The 20,806-nt window shown below is 37.7% G+C and overlaps 1 protein-coding gene across 3 annotated transcripts in view; it reads right to left on the reverse strand.

The window, feature by feature from the left end:
* Positions 1-360: 360 nt before the first annotated feature.
* Positions 361-20,806, reverse strand: part of sbf2 (SET binding factor 2) — a 521,046-nt gene continuing 500,600 nt past the window's right edge. For all 3 annotated transcript variants that reach the window (XM_073049581.1, XM_073049580.1, XM_073049579.1), the window contains 5 exons: positions 20,447-20,554; positions 7,407-7,591; positions 7,046-7,133; positions 6,256-6,387; positions 361-1,690 (listed from right to left, as the gene is read on the reverse strand). In XM_073049581.1, coding sequence (XP_072905682.1) covers positions 1,592-1,690; positions 6,256-6,387; positions 7,046-7,133; positions 7,407-7,591; positions 20,447-20,554 — 612 coding nt within the window. In that variant the 3' untranslated portion in view covers positions 361-1,591. The remainder of the gene's footprint in view (positions 1,691-6,255; positions 6,388-7,045; positions 7,134-7,406; positions 7,592-20,446; positions 20,555-20,806) is intronic.

Raw genomic sequence — 20,806 nt, forward strand, 5'->3', positions numbered from 1 at the left:
ACTTTTTGAATCCCCTCCAAATTAGCACCTCATTTGGCTCACTTTGATATTGCTCAGACTGATCTCAGTTTCTTTACCATTGCAAAAGAGTAAACATCTCATCCATCTTGCTATGGCTGGGACAATCCAGGGTCACAGATAAACTTGAATTGTTTGCATTGTTAAAATGGAATTTCTCCCTTCAGTTGTTTTATAAGTTCCTTTGCCTGTCTTCAATTCAACCCTGTCATTAAAAGAATAAACATAGCCACATTATTCAAATTACAAAAAGTCATATTTAGCGCTCATTGTTTTATAAGCACTTTAGTATAAAGTCATAAAACTCAATGCCACATGAAGCAATATACATAGAGCTGTTGGTGGAAAAAATTAGTGACTTTGCATTTAATTCAACAAAGAACTACACAAGATCAGTATTTTACAAAGCAGATGAATGATATATACAGACTTTACAAAATTAAATTATGTGCAAATTGAGGCTACTATTTGTCAATCTTTAGCAAGGTCGTAAGATGCAAATGGTGGAAACTGTTTGCCAATCTATCCGTGCTAATAAGAAAATATGGACATTTTAGTTGATTTTAGCCTCCAGGAAATGCACACTTAGTTTCTTTTGCTGTGCATGATAAATCTTTTGGTCCCATATGCAATGACTATTATGTGAAATGTATAATTTGCTAGTGCTCCTTAAAACACAGTTAAAATTGGGCAGAGAATTGTAACCAAATTAAGCCATATATACACTTTTTTCAAAAATACAAAATGTAATAAACATATAAACATGCTATAAAGACACCACAGAAACATATCACAAGCTACATAAAAGTTAAAATTTTTCTACTAAATAATGTGAAAGTGTTAAAAGGTGGAATAAATTCTCCATTAGGTAACACAAACATTCTCCAAATGGTTTTCAAAAAATAAGTATGAATTGTAAAAAAAAATAAGAAACCGTTAAATTTTAGTGTGCAAAACCTCTTTAAATATCAAGGTAAGCTACCAAAAAAACATTTATTTACATACTCTACAGAAATGCAACAGAAATGAACTAATCATTAATGACTACATTAATTGTGAGTGTTACTGCACTCTCTGCCTCTTAGCTTTAAGTGCAAACATTCCAATGCAGTTCTGATGTGGTATATTTTAAAAAACGAGTACTGCTGAGATAGGTTTTTGTTTTACTTTAGATATTGATATACAATAAAATACAAAATGTTATGTTACAAATTAATTTTGAGGGTTGTAAAATCATGCTATCCAGAACATTTCAGGACTTAAAATGACTATAAATTGCATGCAAATCTATGAAAGCAAAGATCTCATTTATATTACATTATATTAAGGTCTTTAGTGGTTGAAGTTTACATTTCACATTGTTACAGAGCGATGCGATGTGTTAAGATGTCAGTGCAAGTTTCCTGTGCTGAAGCAGTTTTCCAGATCCTTCTGCTGAACAATTAGTGGTCCTTGCCTTAGTTTACTGATGTATTCTTTTGACACCCTTATCTTTTTATTTTCTTAGAGGTTGTAGGGCTTTAATCTCCTGTGACTGGTATGATCCTTCATGACCCTTTTCAAATGTATCGTGTTAGGCATCTGAAATGCAGTTCTGGATTTTGTCCATCCACTGCTGCGCAATCTGTACATCTTGTGCACAGAAATTATAAACACGTTTATTTGTCTTCAGCTGTATTAAAAAGAATACAAAACTTGTAATTCAACTGAAAACATTCTAAGCACTCACATTTTTAAAAAATGACTTGTTTTTTCCAAATTACATTTTGTATACATGCTTTTAGTGATTGCATACAGTAATATGACTGACATTCAACACTTCTAGATTTAGGGAGATGCATTAAGGGACTAGTATAGCCAAAAGTATTGACTAAGAAGAACGAGACATGATATCTCATAATTAGCTAAATTCTTTATCACAGTTTTACTCTTAATTACTTAATATCATTTCCATTTACCAAAAATACAGCATATTGTAATAAACCTAATTTATCAATCAAGTACAAATTATCTCATAGGTTAGCTTGAATTCCTAAATATGATTTAATGCTTTCCAAGTACAAGTATTTGAAAAGGTTTTTACCTGAGGAAACTGGTTGCTTTTAAAAAAGGTAATCATTTTATTTCAAAAACATATGAATACCAACTCTAATAATGTGCAGCTGAAGAACAGTAGTAAGCTTTATGTCAATATATGCTTACAAATTAAATATATTTTAATTGACTGATTTGACCTTTAGATTTATTGTTCAATGCTCCTTTACAGTATTAATGAAACTGCACATTTAGAGAAATGAGAGGTACCCAGTAATTTGGCTTTAACTTTAAGTACACACACAAAAATATAATAGAAATGAATAATGCAATTTACAGGATTCTAATTGTGTTTCCTCCTTCTATAAAATAATGGAATAATCAATGGTTGTAATACACATAAGATGCTGGAAGAACTCAGCAGGTCAGGCAGCATCCATAGGAAGGAATAAAAAGTTGACATTTTGGGCTGAGACTGTTTATTCCTTTCCATAGATGCTGACTGATCTGTTGAGTTCCTCCAGCATTTTGTGTGTATAACTCAGGATTTCCAGCATTTGCAGAATATCCTGTGTTTATTATCTATGTACCTAATGAGAACCAGACTGCAAGTATTTTAACTCCAGTAGTCAATCTTCTTAGCAAGTAGAATCCAAAAAGTTAACCAGTTAGAATTTTGTACTTTCTCAGAAATAATTACTTACTTTAAAAGATAAAATTTTAATTGTTAGCCTAATTAAATAATTAAAATAACCTGTGATTTGTATGGAGAATTTTAATGACGTCAGTTTAATGAGAAGGCATTAGGTATTTTCTACTCCCAACAGTCACAATCAACAAAGAATGTCTCCTGATCTTGCAATAAAATCTGACTATGCACCAATATATGTTACTATTGGTCAGAAGTAATAGACCTAATGGAAGTATAATTTTAGTTTTCTCCTTGGTACATATTCTGGGAAACAGGGATGCTATTTAAAACAGAACTAAATGAGTCAAAGTTGATAACCTACACTACCAAGATTAATGCTCCAAACAGACTTATCAACTAGATATCCAATGTGAAGGGTAAATCTGACAATATTCAGGTTTGGAGATGCACCCTGTTTACTCTTATTGTTTACTTAAGAGGCTTTTCAGCTGTGCATAGCAGAAAGGTGATGTAACTTATTTTTCGCAGCAGCAATGTGTTCTGTATCCTTGCGGGATTTCAGCAGTGCATATTAGATTGATGATGTAATCTAATTCCATTTCAGATGTGAGATTTTAACAATGAATCTTGTTCGTTTTGTGGATTTAATGCCATGGTGGCTTTTTAACAACATTACCGCTGAAAATTCACAACCATGCTTCATAGGAGAACAAAGACAGACCAGAGGAAGAGAACAACAAATCTTGAATAGTTATATAGCGAATGGTTCAGGGTGTAAAGAACGAGCAGCAGAAAATAGTTTATTTAGGATAAGGGGAAAGATCAAGGGCGGAGTAACTGGAATGCTTACCTACACCATGCAGAGCCTCAACATTATATGCCTTTGGGATTTAATATTCAAGTAGATAGCATTTGTGTAGTCACAAATCAAGAATTCTAGTGTAAGAAGAGTATTTTAAAGAAATTATGGGTCGAGATGGTATAATCAATTGTCATGAAGCATGTTAGAACCAACAAAATGAAGGCTTTGCTGTGGGATCAGCAAGAGCTGGGAGGTAAATTAAGAAAAGATCTCACTGACGAAAACCTCTAGGCCCTGTGCTAATTGAGACAGTGATACACAGATGTGTATCACATGTAAATGTGGAATGCTAGCATTAATTTTGTGTCCCTGTAGTAAAAGTAAATTGAGCAGTGGAATTGATTTCAAACTAGGGAACAGGAAGGGAGTCTGTTTCGACAATGGTAGATTGATCAGAAGGCAAAATCCAATGTAACAATAATTCACTGTGGATTAAAAATTAGCCCAGGGCATCAGCATAACTATTGCTGTAAATAGAATAATTTTAAGCATGCTATTCTCTTTCTAATAATATTAAGCAAATTTATTCTTTCGTGGACTTGGACAGCATGGCTTAATCTGAATCGAAGTTTCACCAGAATAGACGCATGATCTGAAGCTGATGTTTTTAATGATTGGATGGGGTGGGTAGGTAGAGGATTTTGACTTTGCTGTCTACATATAGCTTTAAGCAGGAGTCTAATTCTATCATTCCTTCCTTTTTTGAGCGCCAATTCAATATAATTGCTAAGCACTTAAAACAGTTCCTCTGTCCTCAGACAGCATACCCTTATTCCATTACTTTTTGACTCCTGACACCCTGAAGCGCAACTGTAAAGCATTCTTCATGTTTCAACTATGCATGATCTGAAATGGTATTTTCTACTGTTTTAATCTTTACACTTAAGTTGAATATCTAAATTTGATGAACTTGCACGTATCATTGTCTTCACTTAAGTTAACACATCTGAAGAAACTTAGCCTGATTGTATACATGTTCTAGTTAGATACAGTTGCATAACAAACAAGATGGCACAGTTTAACGGTGCTTGGAAGTAAGTATAGAGGGGATGTCAGGGCTAAGTTTTTTATGAAGAGCGTGGTGAATGTGCAGAATGGGCTGCTGGCATTGGTGGTGGAGTTGGAAACGATAGGGTCTTTTAAGAGGCATCTGGATAGGTACATGGAGCTTAGAAAAATAGAGGGCTATGGGTAATCCTAGGTAATTTCTAAAGTAAGTACATGTTCGGCACAGCATTGTGGGCTGAAAGGCCTGTATTGTGCTGTAGATTTTCTATGTTTCTAAAAGAAAAGAAGAACAAAGTGGTTAATAGGACAATTAGTGACTGGGGCCTGTAGGGCTTAGGATTTAGCCCCTTTCTTTTTGTCATTTATATTAATAACTTGGATTTCAATATTAAACCAGATTATATAATTACCAACAACAATACCAAAATAATTTGAGAGAGAGTAGTTGCACAAAGTTAAAATAAGCTGATTTTGGGAAAGATCAAAGTGGCAAATGGGACTCAGTCCTGAAAAGTACAAGGTAATGCTTCTCAGGAGGGAAAACGTGACAAGGCAATAGGGAATAAATGGTAGGTCACCATGAAAATGTATAGGAAAAAGAAATCTTGGAGTGCATGGCTAGAGATTCCGGAAGGTAGGACCACAGGAGGATTAAGAAGGTGCATGGATATTTGCCTTTAGTATACCAGGCCACAGTTACAAGAGAAAAGAGATCATATTGGAACTACATTAAACATTAATCCGATCAACATTTATCACACTACAGGAAGGATATAATAACATTAGAGATTGTACACAGGAAATTTATGAGCATGTTACAAACAATGAAGGATTACAATTATGACGATAGACAGATAAAGATCCGCTTGCTTTTCTTGGAGGTAAAGGAGTTGAAAGGGAAATTTAATTGAATGCATAAAATTGAGAGGCAAAAACCAGGTGAAAAGGAATAACTTATTTCTTTTAGTTGCAATAACTCTGGAACTTGGATTTAAACTTGCTTATAGATTCATTAGAAGAGAACTGAAAAATATATTTTTTCACATAATGTCTTAAGTGGGCACTTCGGTATTTTTCATGGAATCAATCAGTCAACCCCTGCTTTAGGGCAGTTGCTGATCTGACAATGACTCAGATCTTTCGGGTTTATACCAAGGAGATATTTCAACATACTGATTTGGCAATTTCTACATTAAAATATACTCTATAATTTATGTCCTGTTTGTTTATAACACCAATGGCTCCTAAGTTACAGCAAGAATCAACTTTAACTATAGCTTTTAGATTAACTATCTTTTAGCTATCAACACGTAAAAAGTGTAAAATATATTTGTACAGAAACAGAGCTTGGCAGTTTTACTTGGCTTTTTTGGATGCAAATATAATTTAAAATTTTTACAAAGTAGCAGCCGAAGTACGAACACTTCAGATTGGATTTTAAGTTTGTCCTGTTAAGATAAAGAGTTTTATACTTTTAAACCACATAGTAAACTATTTTAGCAAGAAATGCTTGGTCCCAAATCCTTCTCTCAAAGAGGGATTACATTTCTAATTGTTCCAATAAACTAAAAATTAACAGCATTGCCTGGTACAGAAATACTACGTTATTTTATTGTAAATTTCTAGTATTCTGAGTGGCATCACAGCAACAATCTCAGTATGGAGAAAAATAGGAACTTACATCAAAGAATGCTCTTTCATTTGAATGCTTAGGCGCACCCAGAGTTGATGATGCTGGAAGAACTGACTCGACCTCAGCTAGATCTATGAATCCTCTGGGGTTTGTATCTTCACCACTGTCATAGTACCGCAACTGGAGTAGAAAAACAAATAAATTAATGTTAAAGTAGAGAGCATCAAAGTTGAAGCTCACCATCTTCAAGGAGCCAGTGTTCTTTCTCGTGGAAACTTTTCTTTTTTCTGCTATTAGTTGTTCTGCAAGTGCTTTCTTTGTTTATCAACTGTAATGTCATCAAGCTGTCTAAGCAACCAATGACATTAAGGAATTCTAATATTCACTGAGCCAAAAGAAAAAACTTTTTAAAAAACTTACACATTACAAAACAAATATTACTGAGTGCAGCATATCATGCTTTTATTTTGCAAACTATTGACCATTAATAAGTGTTCGTGAGGGAATTAAAATCAATAAGCAAAATAAGTTTTTTTTAAGTAGCAGTGAGTTTACAAAGCAGTGGGTGTTGAAGGAGAGTCCAACATTGGAGCAGTTAGAAAATCCCTGGCAAAAGTTGGCCAGCATGTTTGAGATTTCCCCTTTAGCCTAACTATCATGAACTTCATAGTGCTTAAGCTGAGAAACACCAAAAATCATAATAAATTCTGGTACATTCACAATGGAATATTTACTCTAGTGAAACAGATATCATGTTTAATTTATAATTTCCAATAAGAGATATCATACAATACATAAAATTGTAAAGTTGCATTTACATCAATTGTTAATGCTGTACCTGATGTTTAGTTATATCTAGGACAAACCACCGAGGTTTCCATCCTTTTAGTAAAGCACCTCTCTTGTAAAGAACACCTTCAAATGATCTACAGACATAGAAATAAGAATGATACAAAAATCATTGCATATTTTTAAATAAGTTAAAGTAGCAGTTTAAAAAAAGCATTTTTACATTTCCATCTCCTTTAGGTTAATACTTTATAGATTGGATAACTAAGTTGTTACTAATAAAGCCTTTTACGTGAGATGCTGATATATAGCTAATTATTCATTATTGGTGAATGTCAATTAACTGAAAGTTAGCTTATAAGGAAGCAGAGAACTGAAGGATAGAATATGACAAGTTCAAAATATCACACCTGTTCTCCACATCCTTTGAAGTAAACTGATTGTACAGAGTTGCTGCTCTCCTTGTGTTTACTCCATTTGAGGGTGATGTAGTGGTGCTCCGATCATTCTCACCAATCCCACTGTCTGCCAAATGTAGCATGGACCTTCTTTGGAAGGACTGCACGTTAGATGCCATGAGCGATGAAGTAACTCTCTGTTAAAACAAAATGTGAAAATTGAGCGTGAAAAGGAAAATCAGCATTGTAGAGCTTTTTGCAATACCTGGCTGATAGTCAACCTGTTACAAATTCATATATGTGGTTGCAAAGTGACCAAAGTTGGGAATTAAGCATTTTGTGGTGATCAATATTCAGAAAGGATAAATAAAATGAAAAATAAGGATAGATGTCCTGATAACAAAGGATAAGATTAACACAGCAGCGGGGAAAAAGTCTTGACTCTGAAAATCAAAGGAATGAGATCAATTTGGCCAGAAGTAAAAAAGCATGAAGTGGCAAACATTGGTGTATTAACTTAGTTTAATTACCTGACATCAGGAGCAGTGGGTATTAGGACTGGACAATCAAAGGGAAATCTTAATTGACAAATATGCAGTAACAACACACACAAAATGCTAGTGGAACACAGCAGGCCAGGCAGCATCTATAAGGAGAAGCACTTGCCAGAAGAAAAAATAAGGGAACGTCAGTGGATGTGCTGTATTTGGACCTTCAGAAGGTCTTTGATTAGGGCCCATGTGAGACTATTCTGCTAATTTAGAGAACGAGTAATAGACAGATTATAAGAGATTGAAGGTTATGCTGAGTTGGCTGAGGGGCTCCAGCTGTTCTCTGACAATGATATAAACGATGACATAAAGCATAAAGTATCCAGGTTTGCTGATGATAAAAAGTGGTAGTGAGTGTTGTCAGGAGTATACAGAGGGGCTTCATTGGAATATAGACATGCTATATAAACGGGAGAGGACATGAAGATAGAATGTAAATTTGGCAAAAAATGGGAAACCATCCACATTGAAAAGCATGCGATGGTGTTGTTCAGTGAGACTTGGGTGTCCTAACCCATATATTTTTTAATGTTAACATGTTGATACACAAGGCAATTAAAAGGTTAGCAGCACACTGACCTTCATTGCAGGTATCATTACAAGCTTAAAGCATCTTAAGCAATTATGGTGAACCCATGTTGAAGTATTACATCCAGAACAATTTTCCCTTCTAATGGAAGTACAGTGGATTCTGGTTAATTGGACCATTGGTTAATAGGGGCAGCTGTTTATTTGGGACAACTCTTAAAGTACAAAAAAAATTGAGAAAATAACCAGGATTCCCTTAAGTTTTTTGGGATACTATGCCGCTTAATTGGGACGAGATTTTTGTCGAACAGTTTTTAAATAGCATCATTTGCATGTGTTAGTGTTCAAAGAACAGACATTTTTGTCATTGATACTTGGCGAGAAATAAGCAGTAAAAAAATTTGGAATTGTGTTGCTCACCGCAGTTTCAAGCATTCAGGCTTAGAAGTATCAGAAACAGCCGGGAGTGAAAGTTAAATGATTTCACTACTTCAACAAGTTAGGAATTATGAAGAATTTGAAAGTATAGGCAATCATCTTGAATGTTACAATGAAAATCGTGAAGATTTGGAGGATGCAATCGTCTAAAGCATTGTATGAAGGTAATCCATTATCTGCACAAGATGGCTGCACTGATTTTTGTTCATTTACAGTTAATCATAAGAACATGGCAGATGAATTCCACTGTCAATAACTATTAGGAACTAATGCAGTTTTATAGGACTGTAGAGGTATCGGTAGCTTTCTAATTTGTTTTTTTAAAATTTCATTTAAATACATAACTTGTTATGCAAATGGTAGTTTATATTTTTTATGCCTTTTAAATATTTAAAAAAATGCCGAAGAAGAGTAGTGCGAGGTGCCTTAATGACTATCGCCCAGTAGCACTCACATCTAGTGATGAAATGCTTTCAGAGATTGGTCATGGCTAGAATGAACTCCTGTCTCAACAAGGACCTGGACCCACTGCAATTTTCCTGTTGCCGCAAGAGATCTACGGTAGATGCAATCTCAATAGCTCTTCACATGGCCAGAGATCACCTGGACAATATAAACACCTATGTCAGGATGCTGTTCGTTGACTATAGGTCAGTGTTTAACACCATCATTCCCACAATTCCAATTGATAAGTTACAGAACCTGGGCCTCCGTACCTCCCTCTGCAATTAGATCCTTGACTTCCTAACCAGAAGACCACAATCTGTGAGGACTGGTGATAATATCTCCTTATTGCTGATGATCAACACTGGTGCACCTCAGGGGTGTGTGCTTAGCCCACTGCTGTACCCTCTGTATGCACATGACTGTGTGGCTAGGTATGCTCAAGTTCCATCTGTAAATTTTCTGATAATACAACCATTGTTGGTAGAATCTCAGATGGAAATGAGAGGGTGTATAGGAGTGGAATGCACCAGCTAGTTGAGTGGTGTCACAACAACAATGTTGCACTCAATATCAGTAAGATGAAAGAGCTGATTGTGCACTCAGTAAGGGCAAGACAAGGGAACACGTAGCAATCCTCACAGAGGGATCAGAAGTGGAGTGAGTGAGTAATTGCAAGTTCCTGGGTGTCAAGATAGCTGAGGATCTAACCTGATCCCAACATACTGATGCAGATATAAAGAAGGCAAGACAGCGGCTTTCAGGGGCAGGGGCGGGGAGGCTACTGCACAGGACTGAAAGAAGCTACAGAACATTGTAAAATTAGTCAGCTCCATCTTGGGTACTAGCTTCCATAGCTCCCAAGACATCTTTAAGGAATGGTACCTCAGAAAGACAACATCCATTATTAAGGACGTCCGTCACCCAGGGAATGCCCTCTTCTCATTGTTATCATCACGAAGGAGGCACAAAGGCCTAATGGCACACACTCAGCTATTCAGAAACAGCTCCTTCCCCTCTGCCATATGATTCCTAAATAGGCATTGAGCCCGTAAACATTACCTCACTTTTTAAAAAATACATATCATTTCTGTTTTTGCACTATTTTTAATGTATATATTTACTATAAATTATTTATTTCTTCTTTCTATGTTACTACGTATTGCATTGAACTGCTGCTGCTAAGTTAACAAATTTCATGACATATGCCGGTGATAATAAACCTGATTCCGATACTGATTATTTCCATGAAACTTCGGCTAGTTGGAGCAGCCATTTAATTGGGCCAAAATGTGCAGGCCCTGATGTATCCCAATTAACCGGAACCCACTCTATACACCTACTATAGTCACGGTGCAACAATGGTTCACCAGGTTGATTTTCTGGATGTTCTATGAGGAGAGGTTATGCAGGCTACGGCTATAATCTAGAGTACAGAGGAATAAATTAGATCAGATTCAACTTTACTGTCATTGTGCCGGGTACAGATACAAAGCCAAATGAAATGCAGTTAGCATCTAACTAGAAATGCAAAAAGTAGTGTGATTTACAAAATAACTGCGAATAAAAAGTGTTACAGCACACAAATATAAAAGTACTGAGACAGTACGATATGGGTGCAGTACTGCTTAGCGCTGTGATGTGAGGTTCAGCAGGGTCACAGTCTCAGGGAAGAAGCTCTTCCTGTGCCTGCTGGAAGGAGTGGAGGCTCCTGTAGCGCCTATCGAATGGGAGGAGAGTAAAAAGTCCATGGTTAGGGTGAGATGCATCCTTGATAATGCTTTTAACCCCGCCCAAGCTGCATTTAGGGTAGATGTTCTCAATGGTGGGCAACTGGGTGCCGATAATCCGCTGGGCAGTTTTCACCACACGCTGGAGTGCTTTGCAGTCCGATACGGGACAATTGCCATACCACACTGAGATGCAGTTGGTGAGTATGCTCTCAATGGTACAGCGGTAACAGTCCATCAGTACCCTGGGACAGAGGTGAGCTTTCTTGATGCTCTGCAGGAAATAAAGGTGCTCAGGATGGAAGAGTTCCGGGACCAGGTAAGATCCTCGGAAATCTGGACACCAAGGAATTTGAAGGTTGATACACGCTCCACTACAGCTCCATTGGTGTAGTTGGGGACGTGAGTGTGGCTCCTAGCATGCCTTTAGTCGACAATGATCTCCTTGGTCTTCTGGGTGTTAAGGGCCAGGTTGTTGTCGGCACACCATGTGGCCAGGTGCTGGCCCTCATCATTGTACGCCGTCTCGTCATCCCCTCTGATCAGGCCAACCACTGTGGTGTCATCTGTGAACTTGATTATGGAGTTAGAACCATGTACAGGAACGCAGTCATAGGTGAAAAGGGGTACAGGAGAGGGCTCAGCACTCAGCCTTGAGGCACCTCGGTGTTCAGGGTGAGAGCGGAGGAGAGGCTGTCTAACTTAACAGATTGGGGTCTGTTAGTCAGAAAGTCCAAGGTCCAATTGCAGAAGGATGAGCTGATACCAAGCTAGCGAAGTTTGGTGATCAGCTTGGAGGGGGTCACAGTATTGAATGCCGAACTAAAGTCAATGAACAGCATTCTGACATAAGAGTTGGGGCTGTCCAGGTGGGCCAGGGCAGAGTGAAGTGCCGTGGAGATGGCGTCCTCTGTTGACCTGTTGGTGCGATATGCAAATTGATGGGTAAAAGATAATCTCATGAAAACACGGAAAGTTTCTATAGAGCTTACTTGGCAAGTTCAATGGTGCTGAGCTATCATCTTATAAAATGGTGGGAGTGAACAATTGGCCTCCAACTGTCTCTAATTGCTATATTTTCATACAACTGAACAGAAATATATAAAAGATGCAGACATAGCCATCATTCCAAATATGATTTACACGACAATGTTTCAGGATTGAATTGACAAGTTCAATTTGCCAAGGATCCAAATGCAATAGAGCAATGGACCAACAAGTGTTCTTTTCTTTCTCATATTTAGGTTCAGCCTACTTCACAGTCAAGCTGCTTTCCATCAGGTCAATCACCATCAACAGACATGAGCCAATCGGCCCAAATCCACCGTTATTCCTTCGTCACTGTGCATGCATCAGTGGTTCATGGACATCCACACTTGTGAACTTCAGTGTAAAAACTGGAATTAAGCAGGCCAAAAAAATTTGCATTCAATTGAGTGGGTCAACTTAGTTAAGAAGTTAAATGTAGTTAAGTCTTTCTAGTTTCATTTTTAAAATAATCTATAATATTTTAAATTGTGTATTTTTAAAAAAAAACAACTTTTCAGCATTTATAAGTGGCAACTGTTACGTTTTGTATCTCCAAAACATAAAAATAATCGAAAGAAAAACATAGGCCTGGGAAAAACGTATACAGTCGGCCCTCCTTATCCATGGGGGATTGGTTCTGGGACCCCTTGCGGATACCAAAATTCGTGGATGCTCAAGTCCCTTATTCAACCTGTCTAAATGCAGTGGACCGTAGGACACAGAGGAACCCCAGACCTTATTTAACCTGTCTCAGTGCGGTGGACATTAGGACCCGGCGGTAGAGATCTGAAACCACAGTGTTTCTGTTCATGAAAATAATCACGAACACGATTGAAAATAAAGTGGAAATAATAAAGCGATTGGAAAGAGGTGAAACGCCATTGGTCATTGGAAAAGCGTTAGGCTACGTCAGTCAACGATTGGAACAATTTTAAAGGATAAAATGAGAAAGGCTCTGCCCTGATGAAAGCTAAGCAACGCAGTGGTTTAATTTTTGGGTTTTGGGTTTTTGATCCTCAATCCGGCATGATGGAGAGTGCACTCGTGAGCGGTCTGTCCCGAGTCCTGAGAACTTCCGTTCCCAAGCCCGGCGCTGAAACACACGTTCTTAAGTGTTTTATATGCTTAGAAAGGTAAAATATATACTACGGTATGTACTGACAAACGCTTGACTAACTGACGCTAAATAATACCAGATGTACCTGTTCCGACTTACTTAGTAAGAGAACTTACGATTTTTTTTTATCCCGATCCACGATAACCCACGCACATCCTCCTGTACACTTTAAATCATCTCTAGATTACTTATAATACCTAATACAATGTAAATGTTATGTAAAATGGTTGTTATACTGCATTGTTTAAGGAATAATGACAAGAAAAAAAATGTCTGCACATGCTCGAACAAGTGCTGGAAGAGCACTTCTGGGTTTTCACGATTCGCAGTTGGTTGAATTCGCGCATGCGGAATTCGTGGATAAGGAGGGCCGACTGTACTTCATTTTTAGTTTAGTGAGGCATGCACATATGACATTATCCGTGGGATGGTGGGATGACGTGTGCCATTTATGTACTTGTACATATAACCCATAATGGATTATGTAAACAAAGAATGTTTAATCAAACAATATATCTCTACAATATTACTCAAATATTACTGAAATATTAAATTACACAACTCTCCACCCTGCTGAACTATAAACTCCAACTCAATATAGAATGCATCTCAACTTGTACACATATATACTGTATACAGTATACTACACTATTTAGCTACTATATAGACATTCACAGTAAATTTTAAATTGTTCTATTCAGGCCTAAAGACTTAAGTACTATGAGGTTGTCTTACTCTTATGAGGTAACGTCTTTCCTGATTGGGAGTGGTGGGGGTGCGGGTCATTCTACTTGGTATGAGAGACCTGTGGCTGTGAAATAATCTTAGTTTCTAGGGCCTTCTCCATCGTGGTTGTGGAAGTTGACTCTGGGACTGCAGGAAAGGGTTCTGACAGCTTTGGACACCTTTATTTTCTAACAATTAACTCTGCTCTTCTCAATTGATCGATGAGTTGTCTCCAGATGACATTAGGCGCAATCTCCACCGAGTAGGACAGTGGTCTAGTTCCGTCTTTAATCCTTCCAAGTACCCACTTTTGATCATCTCTGTAGTCCCTCATCAAGATTGTTTGTCCAGGAGTGAAACATCGAACCTCCTTGTCTTGCATACTCCTCTTGAGATTGAGTTTGAGGAGATCCAAGCATGAGCACAAGAGAGGACTCAGAAAGCGTAGCTACAATCTCGTGTCTCCAAAAAAAAATCATGACCTTATCAAGTAAGGAAGATGATCCTACAGCATTATAAACATTGACACCCCACACTTGCACAAAATATCCCACACCCTCCTAAAACCCTATTTCTACCTCTATCCCTTTCTAATATAGATTGTTTTATGATAAAATTAATTTGTATCTGTTTGCTCCACTGGCATAGACATTGCCCACAGAGGCCAGGTGGAAAGAAAGAATGCCCTCTTAAGACACAGTACCTCACTGGAATAAAGAAGATGGTCAACTAAGGCACTCATTAAATGAGTTGCCCAATAAGAATATTCTCCAAAACACACTCTTGGCTAATTTGAGCACTTGATAGGTATGTGAACGATCTCCAGTGAGTTCTGGAGCTTCCTTGTGATGAGTCTGTTGCAAATCAAAAGTAACATCTATTGACATCTAAATGCAAAACTTAAAAACTTGTTTTCTTGTGACTGGAATGACATATAATCTTAACTGAAACTACTCTGGTCCTCAAATAGATGGTTTTCTTTTATAATCATCATCCTCAGAAATACACAAACAATATACAGGTTTCTCTCTCAACTATTTCTTTTGACCCTTTTGATTTGTCAGACTCCTTGTCTGATATCCAAATTGAATAAACTGCAATTGAATGCTGAGAAGATTTAAACCAATAGGATTGTTTCCTATAGCAAATTTCATTTTCTAACCACCTGCATGTCCACTGAGTAACTCTATTTGTGTTCAGCATATTGTTCATCAGATACTCCATGATTAGTATAGATTATTTGAGCCCAAATAATATTGAACCCCATCTAACAGCAGCTCCCAAACCCATAATCTCTACTTGGTTGCAGGATGGAGTAGGTTTAATGTTACAGGGTTCTGTTGTTTTAGACATGATAGAGCTAGAGGGACCAGAGGCAGATGGGTGGCATTACTAAGTCAGGGAAAATGTCTCATCTGTGCTCAGGAAGGACAACTGGTGGGCTCATCTACTGAGGCTATATGGGTGGATCTGAAGAATAAGAGAGGAATGACCACGTTAAATTGATTATATTATAGACCATCCAATAGCCAGTATGATTTAGAGGAGCAAATTTTTGAGAGACAGCTGACAGTTGCAAGAAACATAAGATTGTCAAATTTTTTTGTTTGTTTTTATATATTAGTTTTTTTCCCTTCAGCTCTATTAATTGTATACATATTAATTTGTTGAAATTTTGTATTATTCTACAGTTGTAGAAGATTATGAATTAATAAAAAGATTTTAAAAATGAAAATGAAAATAAGATTGTGATTGTTGTGATTTTAACTATCTACAGTACATATTGACTAGGACTTTCATAAAGGGCTGGATGGGATAGAGGTTATCACATATCTTCAGAAAAATTTCCTTAATCAATATGTAGAGGCCCTAATTAGAGAGAATGTGATGCTGTATCTCGAATTAGGGAATGAGACAGGTCAGGTGACTGAAGTGTTTGTAAGGGAACACTTTGGATCTAATGAACGTAATTCAATTAATTGCAAGATAGTTCAGGAGAATGGTGGGGGGGAATCTCATAGAAATGAACGTTAAAAGGCCTGAACTGATTTGATATGGCAAAGTTATTTCTCATGGAAAGGGAGTCTAGGACAAGACTTCAGGATTGAAGGACATCCATTAGAACAGAGATGTGGAGAAATTACTTTAGTCAGAGGGTGGTAAATCTGTAGAATTTGTTGCTATGAGTGGCTGTGGAGGCCAAGTCATTGGGTGCATTTAAGGCAGAGATAGATGGGTTCTTGATTAGCCAGGGCATCAAAGGGTATGGGGAGAAGGCAGGGGAGTGGGGATGACTGGAAGAATTGGATCAGCCCATGATTGAACGGTGGAGCAGACTCGATGGGTCGAATGGCCTACTTCTGCTCCTATATCTTATGGTCTTATAATTATGGAGATGGATAGTCCTGGTCCTCAGGCTGAGATTCTAAAATGGACTAAGGACCTGCAAGTGGAATAGGTTGTTTTCTGGCTAAGTGCTGCTTGGTAAGTCGGAGACCTTCAAAGGTTTGTATGTTCCTGTCAGAATAAAAGGCAAGGCTAACAGCTTTGGGGAACTTTGGTTTTCAAGAGATACCGAGGCTCTGATTAAGAAGGTGGTTCATAGCAGGTACAGGCAGCAAGGAACAAATGTGGTACTTGATGAGAATGAGAAATATTAAAGAACACTTAAGAAAGAAATCAAAAGGGCTAAAAGGCATGAGGTTGCTGCAGCAGACAAGGTGATGGAGAATCCCAAGGGCTTCTATGAATGAATTAAGAGCAAAGGGATAGCAAAGGACAAAATTGGTCCTTTTGAAGATAAGCAGGGTCATCTATGCATGGAGCTGAAAGATCTTAAACAAATTTTTTGCATCTGTATTTAATCAGGAGAAAGTGTTCCCTTGGACCTTGTGGAAGGCTAGCGCAGAAATTGCAGAGGCCTGAACAGAGGTGATAAAATATCTTAAGCCAAAGGTGGGGTGCTGGAGGATAGTTTATGTTGTTCCGTTGTTTCTGGGTAGACAAAATTGCCCAATGCACCATCAGAACCAGCCCTCTTGCGTCAAGGACAAACAGTGCTGTGCAAAAGTCTTAGGCACATATATATGTACTGTAACTGCAAAAAAAAAATTTCATGACATATGTGAGTGATGATAAACCTGACTGTGATATGGGTCGCTTTTGTGGACTGAGAGTGGGAAAGGGGCAGAGAGAGGGAATCACAGCTGGGTAAAAGGGAAGGGAAAGGGAAGAGAGCAAGAAGCACCAAACATCCTGTAACGATCTATAAACCAATTATTTGGAATTAAATGCCCTTGCCTGGTTTCTCAGGGCTGCGCGTGTATGCACCTGCACCTGCACCACCCCCACCCCTGGCACTCCCTCATTGCCACCTGTCCCACACCTCTCCTGTGACGCTTCACTCTCGACATTCCCAACATTCTTTGCTCCCGCCAGATTACAAACTCGCTCTCTGCTCCATGTCGAAAAATGCAGTACCATGCAAAAGTCTTAGGCACCCTAGCTATACACAAGTGCCTAAGACTTTTGCACAGTATTGTATGTACAGAAATGTGCTAGACGAGGGCCAGCAACATCATAAAGGATCCCACCACCCTCCTCATGGTTATCCCACTTCCCTCAGGGAGGTTATATAGCATCCACACCAGGACCACCAGACTCAAAAAACAGTTACTTTCCCCAAGCAGTAACAATGATCAACACCTCCACCCATCAGCTCCACCACTACTTTATTATTTCCTGTCAGTCACCGTATCACAGCTTAGTGTCACTTTATGGACATACAATCAATGTATATTAGCTACCTTATGTATTTATATCTATTGTGTTTTCATCTTTTTTGTTCCCTTCTTCTGCTGCATTGGATATGGAGTAAAATTATTTTGTTCTCCTTTACCCTTGTGTACTGGAAAAGATATTAAACAATCTTGATTTGTTTGTTTGTTCATTTAAGAAAGGCTCTAAGAATAAGTTGGGAAAATGTAGGCCAGAGAGCCTGACATCAGTAGCGGGTAAATTTTTGGAAGGTATTCTAAGGGTCCAAATACATATGTTTTTGGATATACAGGGGCCAGATTAGGTATAGTCAACATGGCTTTGTGCATAATAGGTTGTATCTAACCAGTTTTACAGAGTTTTTTAAGGCAGTTACCTTGAGAGTTGATGAAGGAAAGGCTTTGGATGTTGTATACCTGGACTTTAGCAAGGCCTTTAACAAAAATGTGTAAGGGAGGCTGGTCAAGAAGGTTCAGTTGCTTGACTTTTAGGATGATCTAGTAAAATGGATTCAATATTAACTTTGCAGGAGAAGCCGGAGAGTCATATTAGATGAAGGTCTATGAGCTGCAGGGATCAGTGCTGGGCCCATTGTTGCATGTTATCTATAATCAGTAATTCTCAACATGGGCCATATGACTACCCAGGGGGCCATGCCAGATTTTGTAGGGCCACTAGTAAAAACAAGAAACTGGGGACTACAGGAGTTTCGGATTGAGCCATGATTAGTTTACTGTTTTAATGAAATATTACTAAAATACATAAATAAAAAAGAAATAAATATTTGTATTTTAATTGGAACCTGGAATGAAATTAATGGGAAAATATGCTAGATAATGCAAAACAACTTAGCATGTGTGTGTTCTTGGGAGAGGGGTGCAATTGTTATCTCTGCTCCTACTGGACCCCGCATAAATCACTGTTCACATCCTGCAGGGAGGCCCATTGAGCCCCGCTCCACATCCACCCCCAAATCACTGGCAGACTGGGGGGGGAGAGGGCTCGGCTGCAAGGCCAACCAGCGAATATGCACCAGGAGACTGGTTCTGTTTGCCTGCCACTGACCCATGTATGTTACACATTCAAAAACTCACTAGTTTGCATCAGTCTCCAGGATCTCAATAAATATCCAAAGTGACAATATTAAGTGCTTTTTCATTGCTGACTTGAGGAACATTATACTGTATATATTATAAAATATCCCATTCAGAGCTTTAAAATAGTTTTGTTTTTCATATACACCTGTAATATTTTATTTAACATATAATACCTAAAACCTGTTAAAACATAAATATTGATGGTATATTAGAATCATAGGTACAGTTGACCAAAAAAAACCTTTAGTAACTAACATTGACTATAGAGGGTGGGGGCCACAGAGCTAAAAGAAAGTCATAAGTGAGCCATGAGCAGACAAAGGTTGAGAACTACTGATCTTTCTCAATGATCTGGATGATACTGTAGTAAACTGAATAAGCAAATTTGTGGATGACATCAAGAATGAGGGTGTAGTGGACAGCGAGAAAGGCTATCAAAGCATACAGTGGGATCTGGACCAGCAGGAAAAATGGACAGAAAAATGGCAGATGGAATTTAATGCAGACAAGTGTGAGGTGTTGCACTTTGGAGGACAAATCAGGGTAGATGGTGTCAAAAAGAGTGTTTTTGGTACATAGCCCTTTATAAATCAAAGTATTGAGTACAGGAGTTGGGATATTATGTTAAAGTTTTATAATACTCTGGTGAGGCCTTTGGAGTATTGTATTTACTTCTGGTCATCTACCTTGGAAAGATAGCAATAAGGTTGAAAAAGTAAAGAAAAAAATTGCAAGAAAGTTGCCATGACTTTAGGATTTGAGCAATGTTCCCTCTAATTTGCAATGACCAATGTGCACAAAAATCTTGTGCTGTGCAATCTTTTGCCCAGTGACAACATGTGTGCACTGAATTTTTAAGTGGAAGTAAATCTGAAGCTATTCTTCCCACTTGCAAATCCTCCAGCAACTTTTGCATCATGACAATACACACAGGTAACACCAATTTCTGTATTGTACATAAAAATTTCTCATAGTTCCATGTTCCTGACCTCATGAACTTTCAGTGTACTAGTTTCTACAGTTTCATTAAGCCATTCCACTTTAAATGAATTAGCAGTTCTTTTGTGCTTCACGCTCTTTGCTTCTTTGGAATTCGACATCATGAATCAATACTTTCTTCAACAAAAACAGTATAAATAAGCCAGTTCTAAAATCTACAGACAAGTTATCACAAACCCCACGTTGTCAACACCGTCCGCATCACAAACTGGAAAAGTAAATGTGATTGTGTATGATCGTCAAATATACTTAATGTGCCAATGAGATAGAGGGTGACAACCTTTTGTGCACAGTTTAATTTCCTTTGTGCACTAGTAGCAAGAGATATGTGCATATGCACACCTGAGAGGGAACATTGGATTTGAGTTATTGAGAAAGACTGAATAGGTTAAGACTTTATTTCCTGGTGCATAGAAGAATGAGGGGAGATTTGATAGTGATAAACAAAATTATGAAGGGCATAGATAGGGTAAATGCAAGCAAGCTTTTCCCACTGAGACTGGGTGAGCCTAGAACTAGAGGTCATAGGTTAAGGGTCATATCATCACTTGAATACTTAGGTCTTCTGAAAAAGCAATACATAGTGATATTAGCATGTTAACTGCAATGTACTTACAGTCTGTTCTGGTATAACTTCCTCTTTATGGCCAACTTTTACACGATCCCAGACTGGTTTCCACTGTTCTGGATTTTGATTCAGTTCATTCTCCAGCCTTTCAATCTCCTGTAATTACACAATCCCACTGTAAAAATTATATCACAGATGCAGAATATTTAATTATGTGCACCAAAATTGAACTTCTAGGCAAGGAAACAAAACTAATTTGGAATAATCAAGCAAACAAGTGACATTAAGTTATATTTTTTACCTTTAACTGACATGTAATTTTGGCACTGTAGTAGTTTATAGCAAAACTATCTATTCCCTTCCTCCAGAGCACTATATACAGTTGAAGTCAGATGTTTACATACACTT

Source organism: Hemitrygon akajei, chromosome 6, assembly GCF_048418815.1.
Source record: "Hemitrygon akajei chromosome 6, sHemAka1.3, whole genome shotgun sequence".
In the NCBI taxonomy this organism is placed as follows: Eukaryota; Metazoa; Chordata; class Chondrichthyes; order Myliobatiformes; family Dasyatidae; genus Hemitrygon; species Hemitrygon akajei.